The following is a 13,337-nucleotide window of genomic DNA, read 5'->3' on the forward strand; positions in this document are numbered from 1 at the left end:
TATAAGCATTTTAGTATAAGGGGTACAGAGTATTTGGTAGTTAGTATAAGCATTTTTAGAGAGGATTTTTGCATTTCCACAGTAGGTTCTGGAACCTATCTCTGCATAAAAATGGGGGAGCACTGTAGTGTTGCTATTTTCTAAGGCAAATTTCCAAATCATGGAAGGAGACTACCTTGAAAAAAAAAACTGTAATCCTAAGTAACATTCAGGGCATAAGAACAGAGTATGTAGTACTAAACTGTTTAACACAAAAAATACTGCACCTGATAATAAAAAAATAGATGAAACACTTACCTCTAAAACCTGAGAAAACTTCATTAGCATATTCTTCCTCGGAATACGATAGTTCTTAAACATCAAGAAGCCATTGTCATTTGTGTTCAACCCTAATCGTGGTCCAATTTCTCCAACCATTACACCTGCATGATGAAGAGTAAAGTCACATTCTGTACTGAGTAACATGCTTCAAAATTTAATTTATGTATAGTATGGAACTAGTATAATTTTAGTACAGTTCAAACCATTTCCGGTACATTTAAGACTTCACTAACTTAATACGATGTAACCCTATGTAAATCCATCATGACATTTTTTTCATACCGTATGCCTCAAATTAATTTGCAAATGACAACACGCATTTCATTACTAAAAAGATTTTTATATTTACTTCTATAAGTTTCTTTTTAATAAGAGATGAACCACTAGCTGGTCTAAAGTCCAGGCCCATATGTCCTCATAAATTATTTCCTTGCTGATTTCTGAATGTTATATAGTACAGTGTTCCCCCGTATTCATAGGGGATGCATACCAGACCCCTTGCAAATAGCTAGAATCCGCGAATAGTTAAAATCCCTTTAAAAACACTTAAAACTGTCTATTTTGTTAGGTTCAAACTCAAGAAAACCCCACTAAAAATGTTTATACGTACCTGGTTTTTTTAATAGTTTTATCACAAAAAGTGCATTTTATGATGAAATTGATAAAAAAAACAGGAATTAGTGGATATTTCTCATAGAAAAATACTGCGAATAGGCAAATTTCTGCGAATAATGGGGGTATATGTTCCAGAGAGGAATCCGCGAAAATGCAAGTCCACGAATCCAGAGTGCACGAATATGGGGGGTTCACTGTACTCAGTTTATGTTAATTCCTCTTGATTAGTGTAATATTTCTTATTTCTTTCTGCAACACTGTTTACTTTAAACATTATTTACATATTTACAATTCCTATATGTTTTTACTCTCCAACTGATTAAAACATAGTATCCCAAAAGGCAACACCTAGTTAATAAAACTGATATGATCTACATACCTGGCATACTCTTATGAGTCTCTTCATCCCGAAGTTGAACAATGAATCCATGAACACCGTGGCACACTCCTTTTGTGTAAAGCTGAGCCATAACTACAGCATAATTTGCGGTTTTAGCCACTGTTAAGAAGAAAACATTATAATATGTAGTTCCAAATGACAACACTTTAATTTCATGATAAAGTTCAAAGACAAATATGACATATTTTTATAATATAATTAAATTTTGCATATACTTATCCAGTAATTACCTTTATGTATACTTGCATATCATGCAACTTTTGAAGCCCTAATTTTGGGGGTAATATTAAGGGGGTTGCATCTTACACGAGATATAAAATTTGAGTGTGTAATAATCACATAGTATTACTAGTATTGTATAATAAAATATAAACATAATGGATATGCATCTTTTCCATGGATCTTTTAAAAAGCTATGCTTTACTTCACTGCATTCAATAATATTACATATACTATGTATTTTCATATTACTATTTGTTTGTATTATAAAATACAAACATAGCAATCAATGTTTTGGTTTGGAAATCAGCTGAGGGCGATTGGGAGGTAAGTTTGTTTTGCTGTGTTGAACTCAAATCAGAGCAATTTTCTTGCTTCTACTTAGTGCAAATGAATCTCAAGATACTCTATTTATATGGGAAAAGGTTATTTCACGTTATACAAAGTGTTTTCAAGTGGAAATATCACATATTGTTTGTGAACAAAATTCAGTTATTTTTTTCATTAGTAGATGGCGCTGAGGGCATGTTTATTGTGTAAACAAAAATCAACAGATTCCGTTCGATATTTTCACTTTATCTCATCAGAATACTACGAGCTTTACGTATTTATCTTTTGTTGGAGTGAAAACATTAAAATGTGTTCTTTCCTGCCCAATAGTTTTGATTAAAACACGTTTCTCTCAAATTTTGTTTAAGGTCGAGTTTGATGGTATTATACTGAAGTTTGCGAGAGTTTCATCCACGCTGCCGATGCACGATAATAGTCATTAGCGGAACAACATTCTTTCCTCAACTTCAGCTAAAACTTAGATTAAATTTAGCAGTATATGCCATTGCCGATCTTTTATCCATAGTGAGTAAGGATATAGTAATGTAAAAATATATCAGTCCTATTCTTCTTAATGTCATTTGCAACATAACTACGGTAATTTTTTACTATCGTACGATGGTTGAAATTCAAGCAAAAAAGGCTGTTGTTATTGAATTGGTTTTTCATAGCAAATCAGCTGTTTCTGGTTGTATGCATTTTCAAAACAAGTATATCATTATTAACTATACTTTTGGCATTCTCTTTTACTTTTTTAAACTTAACTAGAAGATGGGATAGATTAAGAGATGGAGGAAAAGGGATTAGCCTAACCAAAAAATGGAATAGATAAAGAGGAGGAAAAGAGGTTAGCCTATTGTCATTTGGTCTCGTAAATTTAACTCGCATGATACGTGAGATATATGATAAAATCATTTTTGAAGGGTGAAAATTTGGGGGTCACATGATATGTGAGATTGCGTCTCATGCGAGTATATACGGTACATAGCTATAAGTTCCACTTATATCAACAGCTGGAATTCAAAATTTCTTGGGTAACACTTCAAGCTATTGTGTAGGTGACCAGTTCTACCCACAAGCAGGAGAATAGGAACAACTGTAAGCAGAAAGCTCAGTTTGTTCAAGCCTTATGTCCATCAGCAGGAAGGAGGGAGGGCTCTGATCATGTAATTACTAGGTAAGTATGTACAAAACTTCACTTTATTATAAAAATGTCATTTTTTATAAGTGACTTACCCAGTAATTACATAGCTGATTCCCACATTGACAGGAATAGAGACATGGACATATACTGCTCCAAAGTATTTAGTTATGTAATAAATTGAAACAGAAATGTTGCTAGCATTTCTTAGCAGAAGGCTTAGTCAGGGCTTTTTGAATAGGTTATGAAAAAAATGGTTGACCTCAGCCAATGAAAACTTCACTTTAGCAGATGTAAAAGCCCATCTCCTTGATGAGTCGATGAGTGCCTAGAATTCCCCCTGAGAGGAGGCAGCTGTCCCCAGGGAAGGAGTTTCTCCAGTGGCATAAAAGGAGTATATTCTCTGAGAAAGTCTAGCTGGAGGAAAACTCAAGCAAGACTTTCCTTGCTCCCTCAAGCGTCTACGTTACTAAGTGCTTTCTTTGCCAATGTAGGCAAAACCATCTTAGGCAACAACTTTGAGGGATCGGTGGGTTGGTTGCTCATCATAAAAGTAGATGCTGGGGAAGCTGGAGTTGCTGGTGAGGAGGAGGAAGGAAAACTGCAAAGTAAATATACCGAAGTAAAGAACTGTATGCTGTTGAAGAAGAATCCTCTTCCGCTTCCTTACTCTCTTCTTCCACTGCAGACGCTGGAGATTATGACAAGTCCCTAGTAGGCTTAATCGCAGGAGGAGGTTTTCCTAAAAACCCTGCTTAAAAAACCCAAAATGTCATGCAAGAACAGTAGGATGGGTGCCAAAGATGGATCCAAATTCAAAGACTGTTGTTATAAAGCCAGAGAATCTGAATAAACAGGTGCTGATTGGAGTGCTAACTCTTCCATAAAGTAGGGTACCCCTGGGTGCTCAGTGGTTACATCACATTCCTTCATTGTTGGGTACTCATGTGCTGATGGGTGCTTGGACGCCAATGAGTGCTCAAAATCTGTCACTCCAGGGGGTGTACTAGAGTGGAAGCGCCTACGAATGGAGGAAGAACGTCTCGACTCAAGCACCAAACATTTCTCTTCTGTGCGCACTGGCGAGAAACATTCTGGGCTGTCCCAGTGATTATATGAAGGCTCCTCACACGCTGGTAGAACATCCCTGCTCTTCTTACGATGGCCTTGACTCATCAATGCCACTTCTGAAAAAATGCCTTTCTAATGGCTGTCTGTAGCATCCTGTGACTTTGCAACAGGTACATCTGAGGGGCTGACTACCTGTGGCCAAATCCCACTGACCTCCCTTGGGCCTCCAGTATGGCTTCTCCCAGGTTAAGGGGAGTGCGCCAGGGACCTTCACCTAAGAGAAAAAGCAGAATGAATAGCCAGCTCCACTACACTTCTGTGAATATGCCTTTCCAATGGCTGTCTGTAGCGCCGTGGGACTTTGCAACAGGTGCACCTGAGGGACCGACTACCCACGGACAAATCCCCTGAATTCCCATTGTCTGTTTATCACAAAAATACAAAATACAGTATAGTTAGAGGACATTCCCAGACCATATATGTGGTCATATATATGACTGATGGCTTGTATCAAAAAACTAATTTTGAGTTATACCTATAAAGTAGTGCCTCAGAATACGAAATTAATCCGTTCCGAAGCGGCCTTCGTAACCTGATTTTTTCGCATCTTGAACTACGTTTTACATGTAAATTGCCTAATTCGTTCCAAGCCTTACAAAAACACCACAGTAAATTTTATAATAAAGCTAAATTGACCAATAAACAATGAAATACAACAATTTGGACCATTCAATACCTAACATAACCTTTATTGTAGTACGTACCTGTAAATAAAGTGTATTAGTGTACATGGTACAAGAAATACTTTACTTACATGTACGTACATATGTAGTAAAATGTGGAACCTCACCTTTCGAGTGAGGTGATCTCCGAAAGTGGCGACAGAGGAGGAGGACAAATGGGAGAAAACATGAACACTTAACTTTACGAAACATTAAAAAATGGCAGAAAACATTAACACTTCTTGATTATCTCCAACTACGTTCTCCATAGAAAGCATCCTCTTCTTTCCGTGAACTTCAGCAACATTCTCGGGACCCATGGCTAATAACGTAAGTAATTAAGTTCACACACAACACGATAAAGTAACTTACAGTAAAACAAAAGCGAAATCACCAACACGAATTTACGTTAACAAACGAAATACGTATATGTGAACGAACGAATTCCAGTGTTTACGATAACGCTGCCGCAAAAAATGGTCAAGGAACGCCTTTACATAGAGGCATGATGCTGACCAATAGGAGAGCAGGATCTTATGGCGGTGACTAGCATCAGGAACCAATGGGAGAGTGGGAGGATGGTGGCGAGTCTACTCAGTTGGCGGCGCACGAGTTTTAAAATTGTTCTCGGTGGTCCAGGCGAATCTCGGACTTGACCCTTTCGCAACCTGAATTATTTTCATATACAGAGGCAAAAAAATATTCGTCTTTGCTTTTGTAACTTGGTTTTCGTAAGCAGGAACTTTCATATGTCGAGGTTCCACTGTACCTCAGTATTCAATTTCTTGTCCTAATAATATTCTAAGGAAATACCGTATGACTTATCACCTGTTGCTATCCAAAATAAAGGGAAGTTTTAATAATCTAGGATGCAAATATATTAATGTCTGATGACACAGAATTGGAAGGTCCCCTGGTGGTAAAATACACACTTTTAAAGAACAATAGAAGGTTTTGTTCTTTGAAAAAATAATTCCACCTATTGGATGACTAGTCTTGCAGTTAGGGATCTGCATATATAAAGTAAGAAGTTTATTCATTGTATAAACACTTAAATGATGTAAATTTCCACCACACAGCAACTCTTAAATATATAGCTTACATCCTCCTGGCCACCATTTTGAAGCAGTAATTGATGGAGAATTCAGGATAAACTCCTGTGTGTCTGGGTCATATGTGGCTGTTGTTTGAAGGCCCCGTAAAAATGTTCCATGACCAATTTCAGTCTGAAAAAGTTTGTTAGTTAATACTCTTTCACTGATACATATCTATTGAGCTTAGTGATATCACTGCAAAAAATTCTACAAGCATAATGTATGTGTAATTCAAATAGAATAATTTTGTTTTCCTTTTACATTTTTTTAAAGTGTAAAAAAGGCTAACAATTCCCAAGAAACAAAAGTTTAAAATCCTGTTAAAATGCATAAATAAGAAACAACTCAATGGATTAGGAAAGAAAGGAAATGCTGATACCTGTGCATATGTCCCAATAATTTCTCCTGCCCAGGCACGACCAAGCCACTCTGCTTGTTGGTCTATTGTTCCTTGACCAACAAGGCAAGGAAGGAACATAACAAAATGTACAGAAAGAGGGTTGCCATCTTTGCAAAGTGCTGCGCCGACTCCTGCTCCAACTAGCATCCTACAAATACAAATACCTGTTACAAAATGTATAAATGTCTTACTTCTTCAAAAACCTATGACTTTTACATAATTTTTTGTTCATCTGCTGGAAGCCCAAATATTCCAAACTTGGCAGAAATGTACAGTTCCCAGTAGGTTAGTGCATGGGTATATTGGCTCCCCAGGTCCTTTAGAGGCATTTAAGAAATATCAAAAGAAGTGAATCAACTACCTCTGGGAAAATATGAAATTACATACACATGCACTAACTTACTGGGAAGCAGAAAAACTGAAGATATTAAGGACCTAAAGCCTTCAAAATCAATACGTATACTGAATTACATTAGTATCTAATTTCAGAAACGAGATAAACAGTGAAAGGGTATGACTCCAAGCAACAATTATAAGGAGAGAAACCATAGAATAAAATATTCTTCATTCATATCAGTGCCTACATTCATACCCCAAATGTTCCTCAGGTTCAATGGTATTTGTCTAACAGACAAAAGTACAGTCAACTCCCACTATTCGCGGACTCGCCTATTCGCAGATTTTCCTAAGGACCATATAGTATACTCATTATTCGCAGAAAATTCGCTTATTTATGGTATTTTTCACTGAGAAATACTCACATATTACTGTATTTTCATATAATTTTCGTGACTAAATACATTCTCTGTGATAAAACTATTAAAATACTCAGGTATAAGCATTTTTAGAGGGGTTTTAAGTATTCGCAGATTTTAGCTATTCGTGGCGGGAGGGTGTGTGGTACCCAACCCCCACAAATACAAGGGGGTTTACGGTAATGTAGTCTCATAGTGTATACAGCTGCTGGACCATGATATTCATCAATCATCTGCCTAATTCTTTGGGTAAACTGTAGATGAGACAGCATGATTTGCGGTGGTGGGAGGAAGGCACTCACTATATGACTGATGGGCTTCCATGAAAAACCACAGTGGTTTTAAAACAAAAATTGCATTTTTCCTTGATATTTAATCTTGAATTCTTTAATAAAAGAAAAATTCTGCAACAGCTGTAATTGGTTATTGAAGCTTGTTAACAAGTTAGTTACATGGTGGCAGATTGTGGTAAAGGAGGAGTATTACCCACCAACTCACAGTTCTGCATATCCTTACTTTCCTTGACAGAAAATACTTTAAAAAACTACCAACAAGGCCTAAACTTTTGGTAGCAGAAAAGCACATCAGACATTCATGAAATAAACATCGGTAGCTTTCTCCTATTATTGGCAAGAGGGTTTAAGGGTTTAGTGTGACAACAGTTAAAAGCACCAAGCGGCACCTTCCTTTGAAATGGAGCTTACCTCTAAAGTTACCAAACCTGGTTCAGTGGACAGGATATGATTAGATGTTGAATTCTGGGAAAATAAACAGAAAAACACCAAAACTTAAACAGTATTTATTTTGTAATGTATCCAAGGGCTGTGCAGAGAATTGAAAAAGTGGGTGTTTGGCTTAAGTTAAGGCAGGGCTGCACACAAACAAAAAATGTCTGCAACTTGACTCAAGAGTCTGATCACAGTCTAATATCGATGTTACCATAGCTCAGTATTATAAAGGCTCAACCCACCACTGTAAGTACAATGTGAGTAGAAACTGCAATATAGAGTAGTAGATGAGCTGAGTCTACCTTACTTATTTTTCTGCCTGTTAGACAACAGCCGTGAACCTTAGAAACATTCATGATATCAATGTTGGCATAGGTATGACTGATGGGTTTGTAAAGAACCATACAGTGTTCACCCCGTATTCACGTTCTCCGGATTCGCGGATTTTTCTTTGGAACCTATTTAGAAATTATTCGCGGACGGACTCGCCCATTCGCGGAATTTTCCGACGAAAATAATCACTAATTAGTGTATTTTGATGTTTATTTTCATGACTAAATACATTTTTATGATACAAAAATGATTTACTAATTTTCAAAATATAATTTTGATTATACTGTATTAGTAAGTTTAATAAGTTTAAAGATATCACATAATAAAAATAATAATTCTCTCCTCTCCCTGGGCCGTCCCTCTCTCTCTCTCTCTCGCTCTCTCTCCTACAAGAGGTATGTTTTTTTTGTTTTTTTGTATGATAAATAAATGATTTACTATTTTCAAATATAAATATTAATTTATACAGCAATAATATCAATTCACTAAAGAAAATACCATAGTGATTAGTAAGATTTTAGCTTATAAATTTAAACAATTATGGAAGAATGAAGGAAATCCCAGTCAGATTCTTTCTCTAACCCCAGGTACTAAAACTCAGATATATGTATCAAGTTAAGTGACCGGAGGGGGAAGGAGCTGATTTGTTGCTGCCATCAAGTGCTCATGAAATTTCCACCCCCCCCCCCCTCTCTCTCTCTCTCTCTCTCTCTCTCTCTTTTACTGAGATGAGAGATTTTTATGGTACATATATGCGTAATATGTTTATTAATATTTTCAAATAATAATAATAATAATAATAATAATAACTGTAATTACAAAAATCATATGTGAAAGTATTTTACAAATATGTACTACGATAATCTTTCTCTCTCTCTCTCTCTCTCTCTCTCTCTCTCTCTCTCTCTCTCTCTCTCTCTCTCTCTCTCTCTCTCTCTCTCTCTTAAAGCGATGTATGTTTTTTGGATGATGATTTACTAATTTTCAAATATCAATATTAATGTAAACAGCAATAATATAAATTCATTAAAGAAAATACTAAAGTGAATTAGCAAGATTTTAGTTTATAAATAAAAAGAATTATGTAAGAATAAAAGAAAATGCATTTAACCCCGTGTCTTGTTACGTAGCCAGCTTGGTTGGCTGGGTTCCAACTGTCAAATCCAGTGTTGCCATCTACGGATCATTGAAATTCTCTCTCTCTTTCTCTTTTGCTGATATGAGATAATTTCTATGGTACATGTGTATGTTTATTAATACTTTTGCATAATAATAATAATAATAATAATAATAATATAACTAATCTCAAAATTCACATGTGATAGTATTTTTTAAAGTATTTTAAAGAAGTACAATAATCTATCCATTTCACTCTTTTAAATAAGGACAACTCTCTCTCTCTCTCTCCACACGAGATACTAGCATGCGCTAGTGGTAACTCTTGCCCTCTGTTTGGGCTGGAAGTGTATGTATAAGTATATCTTTAAGGACATTACTACATTTTATGGTAAAATAATAATATACAGTACTAGTTTACAAATAATATTACGTTTAATGAGATTAAACAGTAACAATAACATCTCTCTCTCTCTCGTATGTTTATTTGTTTGTAGTGTAAATAAATGATTTACCTTATAACTAATTTTCAAATATTAATAAGATTAATTAAAAATAGCGATTCCCAGTCTTTTTATCCACTTGGAGGAACATGAGTTTGATATACGAATTGGTGGAGGGGAGGAAGCGGAGTCTAGGAGTTATTCTCTCTCTCTCTCTCTCTCTCTCTCTCTCTCTCTCTCTCTCTCTCTCTCCATTATTATTCTCTCTGTCTCAGAAATAATTCATAATTTCACTCTTGAGGGTCAAATATATGATGTTGCCATTCATTGCTCTCTCTCTCTCTCTCTCTCTCTCTCTCTCTCTCTCTCTCTCGTCTCTCCTCTCTCTCTCTCTCTCTCTCTCTCTCTGTTATTTGATGTAGGTAATATATTTTTAATGGTAAAATGTTTAAGATGACTTTAAAATTATAATAATATAACCTCAAAGATTAATGCAGTAATAGGTTAGTAATTTTAGGTATATTTGAAGTAGGATGTTATTAAAGGTATACATTTGGTATCTGAACTTTCAAGATAGGCAGTTATAAGCATTTTTAGTGATGGTTCTAACTATTCGCGGGTTTTAACTATTCGCGGGTGTGATACACATCACCCGCAAATACGGGGGGAACACTGTATTACAGTATCTACTATACAGTATCTACTACTTACCTCATACCTTCCATATTACCAGCGAATTGCTGAATTTCGTCATCTTCATTGATTTTCCGCATCATATGGCAGGCTTTCCTTAATTCATTGGCATATCGATCTTCATGACTCATGTATTCTGGCCTGACTGGATCCAAAAATTCTTTATCGCTGAAGAAGAAGTGTTCTGAAAGCAAATATGAAATTTCTTATATTCTGGCATAGCTTTTTTGCCTATCTTCCAACCCTGCTGAAATACTACTACTCTTGACTTTCAAATTCTTTCAAAAGTAATTTACAAAAGAAAAGGCTGACTAAAACACGCTATCAAGGAAAATTCTATCTACAGAAATATTAGTATGCTTCTTGAAAACCAACAATTACATTATATGTCACAAAAACATTTTAAGTTACTCCAAAGAATGATTGGGGTTGGAAGGAGGGACTTGAAATATTTGGGTCCGTAGGAAAAAGCCCCATTTAGTTTTTGAAAAATGACAACTTATTTATGGTAGTCTGAGTAGCTGTTTGGGTGGGATGGATCTCATCACTTATGACATAAGAATAGAGCCTTTGGAGCCAGAAGATTCTCTGGAATTGGGAGCATAGTGGTCTATCTATCTGTAGGATAAAAAGGAGGTGGCAATTCCCAAGAGTTGGGAGGAATGGCAACACAGCAGGGATAAAAGTTATAATATCCAATACAAAAAAAATTGCAGAGGAAAGATGGTAAGGATGTAAAAAAAAGGTCAAGTATATAAAAAATGAAGAGAAATGATATTGTTATAATACAATAAAGTTTCATACATACTTACCTGGCAGATATATACATAGCTAAGACTCCGTCGTCCCCGACAGAAATTCAAATTTCGCGCCACTCGCTACAGGTAGGTCAGGTGATCTACCGGCCTGCCCTGGGCGGCAGGACTAGGAACCATTCCCGTTTTCTACTCATATATTTTCTCTTCCCCCTGTCTCCTTGCGGGGAGGCTGGGTGGGCCCTAATCGTATATATCTGCCAGGTAAGTATGTATGAAACTTTATTGTATTATAACAATATCATTTTCATACAATCAACTTACCTGTCAGATATATACATAGCTGATTGGCACCCTTCGGTGGAGGGTAAGAGACAGCTACTTCTGGAATAGACAGGTAAACAACATATGTTGTAGGAGGGTATAAAAAAATAAAAAAACCTTGGTTCCTACCTGATAGGTGGTAGACTTCGTGGGTGTTTGCCCCGTAGTCTGCATCACCTCAAGACTTTAGCGAGATATGTGATCTATGGCCAAGAATTCATTGTGGGTCTGCCGAAGGGGTCTTATCCACTTACTCGGCAGAGCCTGAAAGGACTTTGTCAATGGGTGCTGATCCACTTATATGACAACACACCTTATTAAGGAGCACACAACCCAATCCCGACCACCCTGATCCTAACCAACTTGTTAGTATTAAAAATTGCTCCGAGTTATCCCCAAACTCTTCGCAACAACCGTAACTCAAACCAAATTGCACACGCACACAATAATTTTTTCAAAAAAAAATTTATGATACTCATCTAATAAAAGATATCACAAGAGTTCCTTACTGAACGGAAGTGACTGGCCGCCTGTGCGGCATCTGCACTTGTTCAGCAGAAAGTCTAGAACATATCTATTAGACTTATGTAGTAATTAAAGATTGGTGTTAGCTCCTGTACCCAGGATTGTGTCCACAGACACAAAAGGACCTAAAGAAAAACATTTTTCATAGGTCACACGAACGTCCTTCAAATAGTGAGAAGCAAACACAGAATTACATCTCCAATATGTCGCTTCCAAGATATTCTTAAGTGACATATTTCTCTGAAAAGAGAGAGACGTAGCCACTGCTCTCACTCGTTCAATGAGCTCTTACTCTCAGGAGTTTGAAAGAATCATCCGTGCAAGCCTATGAGCGTCCGTAATGACGTTCCTGACAAAAAAGGCTAAAGCATTCTTAGACATAGGTCTTGATGGATCCTTCACCGAGCACCAAAGACCTTGTCTAGAACCTCCCAACTGTTTCTTTTTCTGTATGTAAAACTTTAACGCCCTTACTGGGTGGCAAAGAGACCTCTCCGGTTCCCTGCCGACGAGACCCGATAAGCCTTTTACTTCGAAGTTTCTCGGCAGGGATTCGAAGGATTTTCATTCTTCGCCAAGAATAATTCTTTGAAGGAACAGATGGCTGATGGCTGAATCTAGATTGAAACCCACTTTATCACTAAGGGCGTGCAGCTCACTAACTCTTTTCGCCGTCGCCAGTGACAAAAGAAATAAACATTTTCTCGTTATGTCACGAAACGAGGCCAAGTGCAGGGGTTCAAATCTCTCTGATGACAAGAACTTAAGCACCACGTCTAGATTCCAGCTAGGGGGAGAAGTAATGTTAGACTTCTTGGTCTCAAAAGATCTAATCAGATCATGTAGATCTTTATCGTTTCCCAAATCTAGGCCTCTATTCCTAAAGACGGCCGATAGCATACTCCTATAGCCCTTTATCGTGGCTACGGAGAGACGCGATTCTTCTCTCAAAAATAACAGAAAATCAGCGATTTCTGTTACAGAGGTACTGGAGGAGGACAACTTCTTCGACTTACACCACCTTCTAAAAACTTCCCACTTCGATTGGTAAACACGGATAGTGGAAGTTCTCCGGGCTCTAGCGATCGAGCTTGCTGCTTTGCTAGAAAAGCCTCTCGCTCTGACAAGTCTTTCGATAGTCGAAAGGCAGTCCCGAGCGAGAGCGGGAAGGTTTTGATGAAACCTCTCGAAGTGTGGTTGTCTGAGAAGATCCTTCCTTTGTGGAAGGGATCTGGGGAAGTCTACCATCCACTCCAGCACCTCTGGGAACCACTCTTGAGCTGGCCAAAAGGGGGCTATCAGGTCATTCTTGTCCCCTTTGAAGTCACAAACTTCCTGAGCACTTGCCCCAG

The 13,337-nt window shown here is 37.1% G+C and overlaps 1 protein-coding gene across 4 annotated transcripts in view; it reads right to left on the reverse strand.

Annotated features, from left to right (window-relative positions):
• Nucleotides 1-13,337, reverse strand: part of LOC135211991 (probable peroxisomal acyl-coenzyme A oxidase 1) — a 56,228-nt gene that overhangs the window by 19,539 nt on the left and 23,352 nt on the right. For all 4 annotated transcript variants that reach the window (XM_064245256.1, XM_064245255.1, XM_064245257.1 and 1 more), the window contains exons 3-7: nt 10,400-10,565; nt 6,293-6,461; nt 5,922-6,045; nt 1,316-1,435; nt 298-422 (exon numbers count right to left, since the gene is read on the reverse strand). In XM_064245256.1, coding sequence (XP_064101326.1) covers nt 298-422; nt 1,316-1,435; nt 5,922-6,045; nt 6,293-6,461; nt 10,400-10,565 — 704 coding nt within the window. The remainder of the gene's footprint in view (nt 1-297; nt 423-1,315; nt 1,436-5,921; nt 6,046-6,292; nt 6,462-10,399; nt 10,566-13,337) is intronic.

Source organism: Macrobrachium nipponense, chromosome 40, assembly GCF_015104395.2.
Source record: "Macrobrachium nipponense isolate FS-2020 chromosome 40, ASM1510439v2, whole genome shotgun sequence".
NCBI lineage: Eukaryota > Metazoa > Arthropoda > Malacostraca > Decapoda > Palaemonidae > Macrobrachium > Macrobrachium nipponense.